The sequence below is a fragment of the Botrytis byssoidea genome (assembly GCF_014898295.1).
Source record: "Botrytis byssoidea strain MUCL 94 chromosome Unknown BBYS_013, whole genome shotgun sequence".
Lineage (NCBI taxonomy): Eukaryota > Fungi > Ascomycota > Leotiomycetes > Helotiales > Sclerotiniaceae > Botrytis > Botrytis byssoidea.
In genome coordinates this window covers 779,944-797,228 of record NW_024065854.1, presented here as the reverse complement: position 1 = coordinate 797,228, position 17,285 = coordinate 779,944, and the positions used below count along the sequence as shown (strand labels likewise).

The 17,285-nt window shown below is 43.2% G+C and overlaps 8 protein-coding genes across 8 annotated transcripts; 4 read left to right on the top strand and 4 right to left on the bottom strand.

Moving 5' to 3' along the window:
* Positions 1-6: 6 nt before the first annotated feature.
* On the top strand, positions 7-1,797 carry EAE97_007051 (uncharacterized protein; the record flags this gene model as incomplete). The annotated part of the gene is made up of 2 exons (XM_038877565.1): positions 7-1,127; positions 1,197-1,797. 2 exons carry the CDS (start codon positions 7-9, stop codon positions 1,795-1,797), a joined length of 1,722 nt encoding a protein of 573 aa, XP_038731755.1.
* An 894-nt stretch (positions 1,798-2,691) lies between these two features.
* Positions 2,692-3,929, bottom strand: EAE97_007050 (uncharacterized protein; the record flags this gene model as incomplete). Its single annotated transcript, XM_038877564.1, has 2 exons — positions 2,692-3,778; positions 3,868-3,929. 2 exons carry the CDS (start codon positions 3,927-3,929, stop codon positions 2,692-2,694), a joined length of 1,149 nt encoding a protein of 382 aa, XP_038731754.1.
* Positions 3,930-4,319: 390 nt separating this feature from the next.
* EAE97_007049 (uncharacterized protein) lies at positions 4,320-5,220 on the top strand (the record flags this gene model as incomplete). Its single annotated transcript, XM_038877563.1, has 2 exons — positions 4,320-4,894; positions 4,947-5,220. The coding sequence occupies 2 exons, from the start codon at positions 4,320-4,322 to the stop codon at positions 5,218-5,220; spliced, it is 849 nt and encodes a 282-aa protein (XP_038731753.1).
* A 1,018-nt stretch (positions 5,221-6,238) lies between these two features.
* EAE97_007048 (uncharacterized protein) lies at positions 6,239-8,142 on the bottom strand (the record flags this gene model as incomplete). Its single annotated transcript, XM_038877562.1, has 6 exons — positions 6,239-7,027; positions 7,091-7,428; positions 7,612-7,675; positions 7,728-7,740; positions 7,840-7,931; positions 8,026-8,142. The coding sequence occupies 6 exons, from the start codon at positions 8,140-8,142 to the stop codon at positions 6,239-6,241; spliced, it is 1,413 nt and encodes a 470-aa protein (XP_038731752.1).
* Positions 8,143-8,913: 771 nt separating this feature from the next.
* Positions 8,914-9,384, bottom strand: EAE97_007047 (uncharacterized protein; the record flags this gene model as incomplete). Its single annotated transcript, XM_038877561.1, has 2 exons — positions 8,914-9,233; positions 9,288-9,384. 2 exons carry the CDS (start codon positions 9,382-9,384, stop codon positions 8,914-8,916), a joined length of 417 nt encoding a protein of 138 aa, XP_038731751.1.
* Positions 9,385-11,099: 1,715 nt separating this feature from the next.
* Positions 11,100-12,063, top strand: EAE97_007046 (uncharacterized protein; the record flags this gene model as incomplete). Its single annotated transcript, XM_038877560.1, has 3 exons — positions 11,100-11,419; positions 11,515-11,664; positions 11,718-12,063. The coding sequence occupies 3 exons, from the start codon at positions 11,100-11,102 to the stop codon at positions 12,061-12,063; spliced, it is 816 nt and encodes a 271-aa protein (XP_038731750.1).
* Positions 12,064-12,387: 324 nt separating this feature from the next.
* EAE97_007045 (uncharacterized protein) lies at positions 12,388-12,693 on the bottom strand (the record flags this gene model as incomplete). The annotated part of the gene is made up of 2 exons (XM_038877559.1): positions 12,388-12,434; positions 12,504-12,693. The coding sequence occupies 2 exons, from the start codon at positions 12,691-12,693 to the stop codon at positions 12,388-12,390; spliced, it is 237 nt and encodes a 78-aa protein (XP_038731749.1).
* A 346-nt stretch (positions 12,694-13,039) lies between these two features.
* Positions 13,040-16,373, top strand: EAE97_007044 (uncharacterized protein; the record flags this gene model as incomplete). The annotated part of the gene is made up of 2 exons (XM_038877558.1): positions 13,040-16,110; positions 16,193-16,373. The coding sequence occupies 2 exons, from the start codon at positions 13,040-13,042 to the stop codon at positions 16,371-16,373; spliced, it is 3,252 nt and encodes a 1,083-aa protein (XP_038731748.1).
* Between the last annotated feature and the right edge of the window lie 912 nt (positions 16,374-17,285).

The window sequence follows — 17,285 nt, the reverse complement described above, 5'->3', positions numbered from 1 at the left end:
AAAAATATGGCTAAGGATACTGAAGTCGTCCAAACTACTATAGCAGAGAAGGCTTCTGAAGCTGCGAATTCTGGTAAGACTCTTTTCTTGACTCCACGCGAAGTCGAAGCCTGGAAATACAAATATTCTCGTGATTCGATGTACCTAAAAGAACACTCAAAACTACCCGTGGACGACATTCTCTCGTGGTTCTTTCTTTTTGAGAGAACATATATGGACGGCACCCATTGCTTGGATTATCAGCGGGACCCATTTAAAGATTACAGCGAGAACGTAGGCATAAATTTGTCAGCAGAACTTTCGATCGCTTCAAAACCCTGCTTTGTTGGCCCAGGAGGGAGAGAAGAGCTTGCGAAAGAGTGGTATCTATGTGCAGTTTCAAGTATTGAAAAGCTCAATGATGCAAAGCTTTGGCAAGTTGATGTCACTTTGAGCAGCAGGGAAGCACGTGTTCTTGTGGTTCAAGGGGCATTGTTACCGTGTTCCAAAGAGGGCGAGGCGAGATTACCGAGAAACGCAGCCAGAAAAAAATACATGGAGATCGCTGCATTTGAGCCTGAAAATGTTCTCCCTCAATACTTGTACCAGCGCCTAACCTTAGCCATGAAGAATAACGCCGATATTACATTTACGAGCGACGAGGCTGCATCAGTCCTCATGATTTCGAGAAACACCCCGATCCCCAAATCAGACCCGTCGATCGAATTTCCTGCAAAAGCTGTCGAGTATCATGAAGGCAATAACGAAATAGTTCCACCAGAATGGGTAAAGAGGGCCATTGAAGCACAAGTAAAGTCAGGACAGGAAGAGCCCAAGAGATTTGAGAACGGGTATCCTCTAACGATAAAGACCCCGGAACAGAGGAAACAATGGAGCCAGGAGGAGAAAGACAGATTGATATTACTAGGTCATACTGAGTTGGCCTTCGTTAGAAAGCCTCCCAAGGAGAAGGTGTTGAAAAGCAAAGTTAACATCAAGGACATCGGAGCTATCATTGAAACAAACGCTGAAGAGTCTTCTGAAGCAGATGAAAGCTCCTCAGAAGAAGCTGAAGATAGAGCCAAGGACAACTTGTTATCCTCATTGGGCAAGAAACTCGCCGCTAAAGAACGACAAATAGCTGAAAAGTAGACCGAGATGAAGCATCTATATGTTGCTCATGACAATCGACAGCAAGCACTCAAGACTGAGAATAGCAAGCTAGAATCTGCATTGGTAACGACGAAAGAGAAACCTGACAAAGCACTGAAAGAACCAGACAAGGTCCGAAGTGAATGGTCTGCCAAGATACAGCGTCTACACGAAAATATATCCAAGCTACAGCAGGAATTAAAGGCCGAACAAGATGCGCACAACATTACCAAGCTCGATAGTGCGGAAACGACCAACAAACTTTCTCGACACAAGACAGCACATGAGCGCTTTGTTGAAAAGGCGACTGATCTCAAGAAAGAACAAGATGAAGCACGACAAGAAGTAGATATATTACGTGCTTCTCGTATCAGCCAGGCTCAAATCGACGATACAAAGGCTAGTGAAATAGCTCGTGCGGTTGAGGAATCTGCGAAGCCCCTGAAGGCTACGATTGCCACTCTGGAAACAACAATCTCGATGCTCAAAGACGAGGCGAGGATGAAGAAGAGTCAAGAAAGCGTAGCCGCGCTTCAAGAGGCTAAAGAGTTTGGTCTTCTCAAAGCAAGATACAGGGGATTGAACGAAGCTATAATCAAGGAACGCAATGGTCGAGCACAGGACGCAGTATCTCGGAGAGGCACTGAGAGCGACCTTCAAAGATAATTGCAGGAACAGCAACTTGTGTCTGCTAATCTGTGGTCTCAGGTCATGAAACAGTCGAATGGGGATAAGACTCTACTGGATCAACTTGCTCTACTGCAAGCGAGAAACACGCGGTTAGAGGAGGAGAATTTGCAGTTTAGGACTGTGCAGAATATGATGCAGGGAATTGGTAGATCTTAGACTCTACATTTTGTAGAATTGTAGTCTTGGTTTATTGGCTTCACAGGGCTTGGAAAATGGGCGTGTAAGTCTTACTCATAGTTGGTAGCTATCTCGTACGATTCTCGTTTCTGAGGAGTGTTCGGGATCTGTGGCTTAGGATTTGTATTCAGAGGGCGCGTTAGATACCCATTAATCTTTTCATAGGAGAATTACACACATGTAGTTAGTAATTTCAATTGCAAAAATGTATGTGCATTGCCTTGAATATATTAATTTTGCTGGATCTTTATGAATACAATGGTGACGACTGATATGATATACAACGGCATATTTCTGGAAAAGTAATATCGCGGTATCATGATTTGCCGCCAATCAGTTATCAAATCTATCGTAGCCTTTTCAAACAACTGTCCAATTGGTGCTGGCGAGTGCCATTTTTAGTTTATGGATTTGGTATCGAAGTACTTCTAGGGATAGGATTGCGTCATGTAGACCTCGCTTGCAATTGTGCCTTGATCTAGCTTCTTGCCTGACCATCACCACTATTAATCTTTTCCCACACTTCTCTCAAAATCCAACGAGGCGATAGATATAAAGGCGTGGTTTTAATAGCGCTTCAAATATATTTACTAGCTGCAAGGATATCATCTACAAATGCACTCGCTAACTTTAATGTTCGCTCTTTCTTCGTGATTCCACGAACCCCATTTATATTAACTAATCGTCTCTAATTCAAGTGCTCAAGTGCTTCTCAGTTTTCTCTGGTCCTCCACCTACACCGGTCAAAATTACTCTGCTGACACCGTCCTTGAGAACCTTCTGGGCTCTCTCATCAATATGTTCTGCGCTCTTGCTCTCGACATCCTTTCCATTCCATCCATCCACACCTCCAAGGACACTCTTCAACGCACCAGCTACGGATCCAAGGTTCTCCTCCTCGAAATAAATAACAGCGTTTGGACCAGCATCGAAAGTATATGCCGCAACCGTTTTTCCAGCGGCATTGTTAATATCCTCTACAGCTCTGATTGCTGCTCTACTAACGTCATTCAAATAGAAAATGGGTGGGAAAGTGTCTAAACATGTTGCATGGAAACTATTGCTATCCATCATAGTAACCTTTGCAAATCCCTCGAAATCTTTCTCCTTGATTGCCCGCTCCATTTCCTTCATATGTTCTGGAACCACATTCTCTGCTCTCCGTTTGAAAAGTTTCGATGTCGCGACTGTGATTTGCATACCAGAGGTACTGGAAACTCCCTTCTTCTCGGCTGAAACGACGAGAATAAGAGCCCGCATGTTTGGCCAGTGAGAAGCAGGTGCTACTTCCACAGCTACGGAATCAGATCCATCTTCCTTTTGACCCATCTCCCAAGCCACATAACCTCCGAACAAAGAACGACAAGCAGAGCCACTTCCCTGTCTTGCGATCCTCGAGAGTTCGGTAGGACTAGATTGCAATTCATATAAGTTGGCGATAGCTCTAACGAGAGCGGCGAAACCAGCAGCGGACGAAGCGAGACCTGCAGCTGTGGGGAAGTTGTTCTCCGAGATGATTCTCAAGGAGTAAGAAGAGAGTTTTGGGAGCGAGGAATCGGAATTTTCGAGTGCGGAACGTAAAGAGCGAAGCTCGCGGAAACAGGCTTGAGTGCGGGCATTGGAGATGTCTTGGTCAGAGCCATTGAGGAGAAGAGAATCTTGAGTGAAGGTGGGGGAGCAGGAAGCGGTGGTATGCGTGCGGAGATCATTTTGAGAGAGGGTTACAGAGATGGAGGAGTTGGTTGGGAGGTTTAGTTTTGCATCGCGTTTTCCCCAGTATCTGGTTGGTGAGAGAATATATTAGTTCAGGTTTCTTAGCGTGGACAATGCAAGAAGTACAATGGAAGGAAGAGGGGTAGCTTTACTTACTTGACTACTGCGATATTAACTGGCGCCGTGGTACTGGCTTGATAAATTTTTGTGTCTGACATTCTGAAGGTATTGTGAATTAAATATAAAGATTTAGAATTTGCTTTTGAGTTTTTTCGAAAGAATAAACAAGAAGTATTTATTTTCAATATTTCAATAGTTCCCTTCTTAGGAAATTAAAAGAAGTCTCCTATTGACAACAAACCCCAGTCGCTTCACCTGATAGCAAAATGTCAAAGGCGGTCAACAACTACCAATCGGGGAAAGTATAATCCGCTAGTAAGGTACAAGGGTTAACCAATCAGCAAAGCAAATTCAAGCTGGGGTTAAGATCAGCGGATAAGGCAAAATAATTATTTTAATGCTTCGACCAATTCAATTTATTTGTATTAACAATCACCCCTCACTCACTTAAGAAAAGTATATCTTCATAATCTACACAACCACAAAGCATGTCTAAAGACGAGTCAAACCAAGGCATAGAAGCCTGTCCAGTCGATCATGCAACACGTTCAGCATGGCTAAAAAACAATTCCACTAAACCACCTTTCCCAGGCGCAACCCCTCCATCAAAACCAGGTCCAAGTTGTGATTCTTCAACCGTTGATCAAACCACTCCTCCTACACATACACCTTCAAGTTTTCTCTCGCGATTGTTCTTCTGGGACAATTCTTCACCTACACCCTCTCAACCACCATCAACTCCCAAATCCGCAACTTCTCCGCCCCGCCTGGGACTCGACCGTGAAATCTCCACGATTCCTCGCGCATCTCCTACTCCAAATGATCCCCCCGCGTCCTCATCTCCTTCAACCTCTCATCCCGCGAACTCCGAATCTGAATCCGGTGTTTCTGCATCCGGAAACTGGATCTATCCTAGTGAAAAAATGTTTTTTGAAGCCATGAAACGCAAAGGCCATCAATCGGACGCCGCAGATATGAAAACTATTGTGCCGATTCATAATGCTGTGAATGAGAGGGCATGGAAAGAAATTCGAGAGTGGGAGGCGGGATGGGGAAGCGAGAAGTATGTCCTTTGAGAAGTTTTGTGATAAGGTGTGGACTAATAACTTCAATAGATGTGGTGGACCTCGTCTTCATTCTTTCCTCGGACTTTCGCAAACCCTTTCGCCTAAAGCTCGATTCAATACAATTCTTGGATATACCGCTCCCTTTGACCGTCACGATTGGGTTGTTGATCGATGCGGTAAGAGAGTTGATTACATCATAGACTTTTACGCAGGCAAAGCTTCACCTGATGGAAGTGGAAAACTCAATTTCTTCTTAGACGTTCGACCAAAGTTGAACACCCTAGAGGGATGGAAGATGAGAGCTTGGAAGGTATTTAACTAGAGCTCTACGTTGGGAAGATGAGAAATGGGGAGGTTGAGACTGTAATCATAACTCGGCATCATGGGCCACGGTCACAGCTTGTAGTAAGCGGAGATGGACGGACATGACAACTTCCATGAGACCTTCCTTACGTCTGGGAGAAGGTCCGATCCAAGTTCGATATAATTTCAGATGGGACACAGGCCAGGATGTATATTCTGCCATGGCTCCAGGACGCAGGAGATAGGCGCCCAACATTATCGGATGAGTGTATATCATCTGAAGCTTTCCGCATGTCTATTACTTCCACTTGGGCCATCCTAGAGACTTTAGTATCGAAAGATGAGATGGAGAGGAGAGGATGTACGATTAACGAATTGAGAGGGATGAAATGGAAAACTAGGCACTGGATTGTATATTCTAGGTGTTACGGTGTTTGTATACCGATGTACTCTTTGAGTTTGACTTCAAAGGACATACTCTCTGCTCCGAGCTGTACATTAAATTTTTATGTACAGTCTAATAAATCTATACCAAATATATCAGGAACATAAAACCTTGTCATTCAGAATGGGAGTCTACAGTATTAGCATCCAATACACGGGGTATGATCATTTTAGAATACCCATCCGATATCCAAACTCCAACAAATTCGCATTTGAAAAGTTCCCCCCCTTGTCTATTCTATCTTTTCTTTATATTCAAGGGGAGAATTTACTCGATCTAATCCTTCTTTTGGGTGTGACTTGACATTGAATGAATGAATGAATGAATGAATGAAATAAAGGGCGCATAATGAGAATGAGAATGAGAATGAGAATGATATCCCCAAGAAAGACGCTGCAATTACCTATCTTAACATGCAAACTTAAATATAGATGGAATGGGTGGAGTGACGTGAAGTGAAGTGAAATTTCCAAGCTTCGAAATCTACCTCTATCCAGCATAAAAACACTTTTTATTAGAATTCATATTCCAAACACCAAAATAATACTCAGAATTCTTATTATTCAACCTTTTGGTTCCCCATCCACACATCCTACTCTCCCCTCCCCTCTCCACCCGAAATAACCAATCTGGTTCCCGCTCTCACCTCAATTGCCGGCGTATTCAAATCCCATCCTCTCCTCTCCAACTGCTCATAAAACTTCGTTTCCGCTCTCCATTTCTCCGATTCCTCTAGTGAGTTGCGCATCCAGCTCAGAACAATTTGATTGTCCATCTTCTTAGTTTCAGATTCACGGATCTTCTCTCCCCTAAAAGTAACAGCGAAAATAGCATGGAACCACGCATCCAATTGGGCTTTCGGTGCTGTTCCTTCTTTCAGAACAACGAGGAATGTATTTCGAGAATGGGAATACCACATTATGTAACCCTGGGTTTGGTAGATGGATAGTAGAGATGTGAGGATTGAATCAGGTTCTGCATAACTTCCTGCAGTGGTGGGTGTGGAAATTGACGAGAGTAGTTCTTGGAGACTCACGCCGACTTTGCAGTAAGCGAGTATTGTGCCTTGGATGTTGCGAATTGCGCCGTCGCGTTCGAAAATGCGTTCTTGGAGTGATATTTCTCTAGGGGAAGGGAGGGCAGTTTTGTTTTCCTCATGTTCTGGATTTGAGAGGAACGATGAGATGACGAGATTTGCTCGTTGTCGGTTGAGGGTACGCATGGTGACTGATCTGACGGCCATGTAGTTCGTCCCGAGATGAATAGAAAGGAGAGAGAGCAGTGCAATCCATGTGGCTACCTGGGAAGAAATCTTGGATACAACAAACGTCCCAACGAGCATACCCAGGAGGGATATGAGAGTTTCCTGACTTGCATCTTTCTATCTTCCTGTTAGTACCATTCCATTCATTATCTACCTATCACTAGAAGCAAGAAAACCCACCGCATTCAACTCCGCCAAATTTCCCATCTTCGCAAAATGCGCACTCAAACTCGCCTTGCTACTTCCCGCCGCAACCCCACAGAGTGATTTACATACACTACTCGCACTGAGTAAAAACACGCGAGGGATTTTGGGAAAAGCAGGTGAGACGCAATCTAGAATCATAGCAGCATCGTTGAAGATGTCAGCCATGAGACGATATTTTTTGCATTCGGGTTCGAGAGCGCTGCCGAGTCGGTGTGCGAAGAGGATGGTGGAGATGCGTCCTGCAGATTCTTGGAGGATGGAGAGGAGAACGGCGTGGGTTGCTGAGGCGGTGGAGTCGCCTACGCCGAGACCTGGGATAGGTTAGATTCGGAGTATCCCTCAGATGAAGGCTTGTGGTAATGTCGGGATAAGGGAATATCAAGATAGGGAGTTGTGACAACACTCTACAACAACTCATAACAACAAATTCAAGCACAAAAAGAACCCCTCTATCCCAAACCTCCAAACAAAAGAACTCTTCACCTCATTCCTACCTTGAAGTACAGCCCTACTAGCCAACAGCCCCGCAATTGTACTAGCAAAAGCCTGAATAGAATCCTTCTCTTATCAGCATTTCCTCTCCTATCCTCCCTCAGCAAAGGTGTCTTACATAAAATTGATACCTATGATACAATCCATTAGTCCCATCATTCGCCAGATTCCTCACACCATTTCAATCAAGAAAACAAGGCAGGAGAGATCTCCAAAGAGAAAAAACCCACGCAGTATAATCCTCCGTAACACTATCCGGATATCCCACCGGCATGAATGCCCCTACTAAGCTCATAACCCATGTTGATGGACCTTTTGGTATCTATTTCAAAGGTTCAGTATTCATCAATCTAAGAGGTTCTCTCATCTATCAAGAGACATGAAATGTCTATAGATAGAGAGAAAGAAACACATACATGGACATCGATCCGGTCAGATTTCGTGCCAGAAGTCTCGGTAGTATGAGAACGAATGTATGTAGCGATGAGTTTACCAGATTGGTTTATCTCTTTGATTTCTTCTGATCCTGACATGGTATCCGGGGTCAGATGATTTGATTGATTAAGCAGGACTGTTAATGAGGGGAGAAGGCAAAGTGCTGCTTTGAACGTAAGTATCAATTGTTTGTAGATGAATGGGGGATATATGAGAATGACGCGATGTAATGGGTAGGATTCATTCTTAGCGAGTGGTGGTCATTCGAACTCAGAAAAGGATATTTGTTTGTATTTCAGGAATTCGGTCGTCATTTTATGTCATGAATATGCATCATCTAAGAGGGAACAGCCCAAGATGGAGAATATCAACCCGAGGAGTTGTGGTTAAGTAGGTACCTAGTTTAAAATCATGATGATTTATGCACGTGATCAATGTATCTAGGTTTAATGTTTGATTTAATATTTGTTATATTCTTGCTTTCTTCAACTCATCTCGTGAAGATTCAGAGAGCTACTCTCATAAAGAACCTCCCAGAAACCCATACTCCAGAGTAAAGGTCAAGATCAAAATTATCCCAATAGGAAAGATGGTACATGCTCCGACTCCCATAAAAGCAACTTTTCCATGCCACTGATCCCAACTACAGTCCTTTTGTGCATCCCAAACTTTCAAACAGTGACACAGAGCTTGTTCCACTCTGTCCTGGAGGATGACTTATTGATATTCATCCATCTTCTCACAAAATCTTCATGAGAATTCGTCGTTTTCGTGGGTATATCCTTTCTCGATCCATCACTTTTCCGTAGCCTGCCGTAAATGTACAATTATTTTTCTTCGTTTTTTTATTTTTTATATAAGTTTCAGATCTAGCAAACAACTGTAGCACCACCAGTCTCAATTGCATCAATCTCGGCAAGATCAATTGGAGTACGTCGGAAGCGTGCAGGGAGTTCACTGCGATCGAAGTATTCTCCCTTGGTTGGAGCAACGGAGCCTAAAGCTCTACCGGAGAGAGAACCAATTGTACCGTCACTTCTAGCGCTTCGACCAAGTGGACCATGTTGTTGAGCATTTTGTCTGTAGGAAGAGAAGGAAGAGGAGGAAGACTTTTGAGCCTCAGCGAATCCTGCTGGAAGTTCGTGGGTTGGGGAAGCTGGATGTGGTCGTGCAGAGTGATCAACCGAAGCTATTTCAACTGTTAGAATGAATTATAGAGCAGATTAAAAACTAGAATACATACAAGGAATTGATCTCTTGCCCATGAACCTGATCATTGGGGTACGCTCAGCGTGAGCAGCAGCAGCAGAGGCTTGACGGAGAACCTTGGTCGCAAACATCTTGATGGTTGGGAAAGATTGAAGAAGTAGTCGCAAAAAAGAGTTTGTGAATACTGAGAAGATGTGCGACCTTAAGAAGGAAATCAGGATCGTCGTCTGCCTCTGTGTTTGACTTGCTGGAGATTGAGTTGTCAAGTTGACAAAAGAAAAAGAGGTCGGGAAATGGAAAGCTTTAGTCTTGGGGATAGTGTACTCGTAGCGTGTGGTAAGTGGGACGAGAATTCGGGAATCGGATGGATGAGTGGATGGGGGGAAATAGATAGGCGTCCGCTAGTAACCAGATATGGAAATGGTGGCAGTTGATTTAAAAGAAAATATGGTAATGAGGTATGTGTGTATGTATATATATATAAGTATATATAAGTATATATATATATATATATATAATATTTCTTTCTCTAAACAGATTGAATAAACAACAATGAATCAATAACCTTTCTCAAGAGGGGGAAACTGTAACAGAGCAGACACAGAAGAGTAGAGAAAATCCAACCGCCTTTATTAATACAATGCCACGGTAAAAAAATAGGTCGGTCTATGTTGGTGCGGGGTTAGCCATTGATAAAGGCCACTTCCGATGGAGCATTTATTTCCAATTCCTCAGACGATATCGAATTATCAATCATCTGTTTTTTCCTTATCGCACAACCATTCTTGCGCGCTTATTGGCTGACAGTGCTTGCAGACACATGCTAGTTAATGGCGTGATGTATAAAAAGTATATCGTGTCAAGGATGCGATGCATGTACATTATACAAAGTATGGAAATAGTGTCAGATCATTTCTCTCCCCAGATTCCTTGTCACATCATGTATGAAAGAGGCTTCACTTTGCAGGAAGAGCGTGTGGTATGTGGACAGTAGGGTCGTAGTAGGGTAGTTCTAGTGCATGCCCAGGTCAGGTAGGTAACATCCAGTAGATTCAACGGCTTGATGGCTGGTTAGTTGGTTAGTTGGAACTTGGTTGGTCGCTTGGTCCGGTAGAGATGCTCTTCACAAGCTAATCATTCAAAAGCTAAATCATAAGCCAATGTGAATGTGATGGACTGACCGAGGATTCTTTTCCTTTGTATGGGTATACAAAAGGTAGTGTAGCAGTAGCAATTCGGGTTATGCAGGGACAAATCCGAACATAAGCGAGAGAATAATCAATGGTTCATTAACTGCCCAGGTGATTCTACACTTCAAGTTTCAAGTAGTTCAGTTATTATCATCCAGAGTATAGTTCAAAAAGTCCTCCTTCTATCTACCTACCTATTTATCTACCTACGTCCCTACTCTGTCAGCCTCGAAAGCCTTGTCTGGCCCAAAAGTCTGGGGCGGTCTGGGGAAATGTTGATAGAGTGACAGCAAAGAAATCATTAGCTTGCATTCGTTCTATATCAAAAAATCTAATAGCTTGGTGCATATTTGGGGATGGGAATTGAAGACTGCAAAAGGATATATTAATTTCCCTTGAGACTCTCATCTGTACGGTCATCACATTCTGAGCACAAAGCCCTTGATTTCTACATAGCCATCACTACTGCAACAACACGTTTCGAAAGTATAATTCTGCCACGGAAACTCTCCCTCATTTTCATCTCACCCAATTTTATACCACAATAAGCAAAAACTTACGCCCCCCTCCCACTTCCCCATCAAACATTTTCTGTCCACCTCCGTACTTCGGCCTTCCCCAAACTCAATCCTTGCCAACCTATTGGGTGTATCACCATGCATGAATTATTCCTCTCGGCATCCGTGGACAGCGAAAATGTATCCCATTCTCTCCGTGTACTCCAAGGCTATTGTGGTATGATACCCCAGCACTTTATTCGTCGACGATTAGTATTCGAAGGTCCACGAAGTCGAAACAATTTGAAAGGTCTTGATCCTTCCTTTCTGAAAGTCCAACCGCCGAATAAACAATTCTGGTGGAAATCACTCAACGAGCAGCTAATTCGTCAATCTTATGTTCTGACTCTGATATATGATGTTGATAAAAATCAATTTGGTCAGCCAGCAAAGGAGGTTGATGGTGGAGAAGATCAACCGTAAGTACCTACTTCTCACTGATTGCATGTCAAACCATGTGATCTTTGGAGACGACTTTCAATATCTTGACAAAATACTTATTGACTTCAACTAGAGGTCTTCTCCCATGCGATGAGGTGCCAGGTACATTGAGATGGACCGATCTTCCAGATCCAGCCAATGCTGCTGTCGTGAATAGCAGAATGTTCATTGCGATAGACAATGAAAAGTCATTGTGTAGACTTCTTCAAGCAAGCAGTCACCGGTACGTTGAAATTACTACCAACCAATCATCTACAGTCATTAATCATCAAGTAGATTCACACGGGAAATTATTCAAGAAAGTCACCGAACTGTTCATAATAATATAGTTTTCACACTGAGTCGCTACTTTGAAATCCCTTCGGAGTTCCAAGAAGTTGATAGTAACTCGCGCCCTAAAGTCAATAGCAGGTTACCTCCCTTCGAGTTATTGGAACCATTCGATGCTGAAGACAAATGGATTTTGACTGCTAGCATTGAGGTTCAGAATGGAGCTGATCCTGATCACATGAAGAGTGCAATGGCAGAGCTATCGGCAGCTCAAGAGGAATTTAAGGGATGTTTCGCTTTGAAAGCAGCAGACAGGCATACCTTTGATACCAAAGTCAAAGTGCAGGCTTGAGAAGGGTGTGTAATAAAGTAGTGGCCATATTAGAGACATGAGGGGCTGTCTTCTAATCGCTTGATCTAGTATGAAAAAGTGTCTTTGAGGAGCCGCGAGTTGGTTCTATGGGTATGAATTGACCATGAGAGTCACATGGGGGCCCTGAAGGAGTCGCGGTAGAGACTAGTACATTGGGAGGTCATCATAACCAATATAAAGAATGAAGTCATGCCCGTGAAAACTGTTGTATTGTATACACAATCGTTCCCCCACCCTTCTAGCTTTGAAATGCCAATCGATCTATAACAGTCCTCCCAATGCAACGCATAACTACACAACCCTCTATTGGTTCTTCTTTGTTTGCCAGACTGCAATGCCGAATGGAGCACCTAATCCCAATATTAGTGTGGTTCCCTTCAACCTCTATGCCCCTCAGCCGGACTGCTATCCCAACTTACCGAATCCAAGAGCCATGAATCCCCAGTATCTTAAAGCGAAGAATTTTGTGTTTGGGTTGAATGGAATGTTGCTTCGTGGTCCCTCAGGGTAATGGTATGGAGAGCCCATTTGAGCACGGGTAGAGTGGAAGCCACGGCGGGCGACCATTGAGGTGGAGGAGGATGCGCGGACGGCGGCTCTAGACAACATCTAACATGATCTATTAGTCTCTTCTCTTGCGGCTGTCATGATAGCGCAGCCTTACCTTGAAGAATTGAGTTCTGCTTTGTATTTTTGGTAGACAGTCAATCGAATGATTTTGATTGAAGCTCGGGTTGGCACTAGCCGACAATCAAACCAGAAAATTTAATGCCTAAGGCTAAATATAAAGAATGGGACTTTCCAAGGTTATCTGAGATAGTGCCCGGAGCGGAAAGCGATAATAAAAAAATATCTTTGTTCATTCACACCTTGTACTTTTTGATACATTTAAAAAGTATCAACAAACCACAATTGCCTTTTGCATCTTGGTTAATGTGGTAGGATATCATTCATCATGGATGACTTATTTGACGCCTTCGATGACAAGCCCCAAACAGCTGCTCCCAGCAGGACTAAAAAAGCAAAGAAAGACAAGAAAGATCGCAGCAAGAAGAGAAATGCCAATGGAGATGTAAAGCCAATTGCTGATGCGCAAGATGTGGATGCTGAGATGGTAGACTCCGAGGAGCCAGCGGTCGAAGCAGATGTAGAGGAAGAAGACATCGAAGAAGATGACGAAATTAAAGAAGCAAAGAAGGACGCTAAACGACGCAGAAAAGACACAGAAGCCGATCCGGTAGTTACAGATACATTCGAGACAGCACAATCGCGAGAGCTAGCTGCTTCAGCAGGATTACAAGGTGCCCCAGAAGAAACAGCATTGGTTCTACAGCACAACATTCAACATCAAGTTTCTTTACCTCCCGATTACGAATATATTCCAATATCGCAGCACAAAGCTCCTGCCGAACCCGCTAGAACTTGGCCTTTCGAATTAGATCCTTTCCAGAAAGTTGCTATTGCATCAATTCAAAGAAATGAGAGTGTACTGGTATCGGCGCATACTAGTGCAGGAAAAACTGTCACAGCAGAATATGCGATTGCGCAATGTCTCAAAAACAACCAGAGAGTCATTTACACGAGTCCTATTAAAGCTTTGAGTAATCAGAAATATCGAGAATTTACTGCGGATTTTGGAGATGTTGGTTTAATGACTGGAGATGTTACAATTAACCCAACCGCGACTTGTCTGGTTATGACGACCGAGATTTTAAGATCTATGTTGTATCGAGGATCTGAGATTATGCGTGAAGTCGCTTGGGTTGTCTTTGATGAGATTCATTATATGAGAGATAAATCCAGAGGTGTGGTTTGGGAAGAAACGATCATCTTGTTACCAGACAAGGTCAGATATGTCTTTTTGTCTGCGACTATTCCTAATGCTATGCAATTTGCTGAATGGATCACGAAAACTCACAACCAGCCATGTCACATTGTTTACACCGATTTCAGACCTACCCCTCTACAACACTACTTCTTCCCAGCTGGTGCAGATGGTATACATTTGATTGTTGATGAGAAGGGAAACTTCAGGGAGGATAACTTTTCAAAGGCTATGGCAACAATAGAGGATAAGAAAGGGGCTGATCCAGCAGACATCAACGCGAAACAGAAGGGGCGTGGAAAGGATAAGAAGACCAATAAGGGTGCCAACAAGGAAGGTTCGGATATTTACAAGATTGTCCGAATGATCATGTTGAAGCATTACAATCCTGTCATCGTTTTCAGTTTCAGTAAGAGAGAGTGTGAGGCATATGCATTACAGATGAGCTCCATGGCTTTCAACGATCAATCCGAAAAAGACATGGTTTCAAAGGTCTTTGAGAGTGCAATCGAGTCTCTCTCGGAAGAGGATAGGACCCTACCGCAAATTCAACACATCTTACCATTGTTGAGACGTGGTATCGGTGTGCATCATTCTGGACTTCTTCCTATCCTCAAGGAAACCATAGAAATCTTGTTCCAGGAGAATCTGATCAAGGTTCTTTTTGCTACAGAAACTTTCTCTATTGGTCTGAATATGCCTGCCAAGACTGTAGTATTCACTAGCGTCGAGAAGTTTGATGGTGAGAAGATGCGATACCTGACGCCATCCGAGTTCGTGCAAATGTCAGGTCGTGCTGGTCGTCGTGGTCTTGATGATAGAGGTATTGTCATTATGATGATCAATGACAAGATGGAGCCAGAGAGTGCCAAGACAATTGTTCGTGGAGAGCAGGATAAGCTTAATTCAGCTTTCTACCTTGGTTATAACATGATTCTTAACTTGATGCGTTTGGAAGGAATTTCACCAGAGTTTATGCTGGAACATTGTTTCTACCAATTCCAGAACACTTCAAGTGTTACTGTTCTCGAAAAGGAACTTCAAGACTTGCAAATTGCGAGGGATGAAGTTCAAATTCCAGACGAAGCAACAATTAAAGATTACTACGATCTTCGACAACAGCTTACCACATACACCAAGGACATGCGTGATGTTATCAATCACCCTAACTACTGTCTTCAATTCATGCAACCAGGACGGGTTGTTCACATCAAACATCAAGATCATGATTTCGGCTGGGGAGCAGTTGTGAAGTTTACAGCAAGACGACCTGCTAAAGGATCTGCTCAAGAATTCCCTCCACAACAAGCATACATCCTTGATGTGCTTCTGCAAGTTTCTTCGGACAGTACAGTTACTACACAAACACAAAGTGACTTGCCATTAGGCATCACACCACCTGCTGTAGGCGACAAAGGCAAGATGGAAATTGTTCCTGTACTTCTGTCATGTGTTGAAGCCATCGGCCATGTTCGTATATTCCTTCCAAAGGATCTTCACCCAGCCAATGAACGAAATCAAGTACGTAAATCTCTCGAGGAAGTCAAACGTCGTTTCCCAGATGGTATCGCAGTGCTTGACCCAATCGAGAATATGGGCATTACAGATGATTCCTTCAAGAGACTTCTTCGCAAGATTGAAGTTCTTGAATCTCGTCTACTCTCGAACCCCCTCCACAACTCACCCCGTCTCCCAGATCTCTATAATCAATATGTTGGCAAACTCGAATTGACCAAACAAATTAAAGAGAAGCGTAAGGCTATTGCTTCTGCATTGAGCATCATGCAACTCGATGAGCTCAAGTCACGCAAACGTGTTCTACGTCGTCTCGGCTTCATCAACGAACAAGAAGTCGTGGAGCTAAAGGCTCGTGTTGCATGTGAAATCTCATCCACAGGCGATGGTCATGAACTTCTTCTTTCCGAACTCCTTTTCAATGGTTATTTCAACGATTTGACTCCGGAAATGTGCGCCGCCGTTCTGTCGGTTTTCATCTTTGAAGAAAAGAGTCAATGTCCTCCACTTAAAGAGGAATTGGCTGCTAAATACAGGGAAATTCAAGCTCAAGCTAGGATCGTCGCAAAGGTTACCGCGGAGAGTAAATTGAAGATGAATGAGGAAGAATACGTGACTAGTTTCAAGTGGCAACTAATGGAAGTTGTTTACGTCTGGGCACAAGGAAAGAGTTTTGCAGAGATCTGGTAAGTCTTCTTGGGTCTAGCCACCCTGAGGATCTTCATGTAAAATGAGACGAAATAAATTAATACTAACACACCACAATAGTAAAATGACCGACGTCTACGAAGGATCTCTGATCCGACTCTTCCGTCGACTTGAAGAACTCCTCCGACAAATGGCTCAAGCAGGAAAAGTCATGGGCTCAGATGACATTTCAAATAAATTCGACGAGTCGCTTAAGAAAATTAGGAGAGATATTGTTGCGGCGCAAAGTTTGTATTTGTAGACTCGTTTTGTCGTACTCATTTCATTACGCAAAAATTCTGTGGAAACATAGATGGTATTTGGAAATGGACAAAAATGGGGTACTCTCTTCATTGGCTGTTTTCAGCTTCTAGCTTCTAGTTTTGGGAGTCGGAAGAGATGAGATGAGATGAGATAAGATGATCCCCTCGTTACAGTTTAATTCGATTGTTGGGTGTGTAAGACGATGGATGCTTTTCTTTTTTCCGTTTTCCGCTTTGCCACGGGTTTTGTGAACCCAGAATCCAGAATTCTGAATACCGAGTTTCGCATTCCGTATTACGAATGTTTCATCGCAGTGGAGTAGGGATTTTTTGATTTTGATTTTTCTTTTTTCAAATAAAAATGCATACAGGTATGGTGAATGGAGTATCTATGCTTTCTTGGCCCTTTTCATTTACATTGGGGACTTACTTTTTCGTTGGGAAAGTTAAGTTGGTGGAGGGGCAGAGAGAGAGATGTATGTGGCGGGGTTGTGTGAAGAATATGAAAAGAGAGGATAGATTTTGGAAGGAAGGAAAGAAGGAGAGGAGAGAGGAGAGAGGAGAGAGGGGAGAGAAGAGAAGAGAGGAGAGAAAGAGAGAAGGATCTTTACGGTATGGTATGGTATGGTATGTGAAAGGGGAGGGAAATAATACGTACGTACCTACCTACCTACCTACCCACTCAAACTTAGGACGAGGAGAAAAGATACAAGAATACAAGAAAGAACCCTTCTTTTTCTAATCATTGTGAATATAAACATTTCATGTTTGATGTTTAGATCCTGTACTTGTGGAATATGATACATACCTAGGTAGGTGATAGATTTTCACATGGAATCTCAACAACATCATGACTGTAACACGTATGCATTGCATTACCTTTCACTCCAAGTCAAATGTGTATGTGTGTA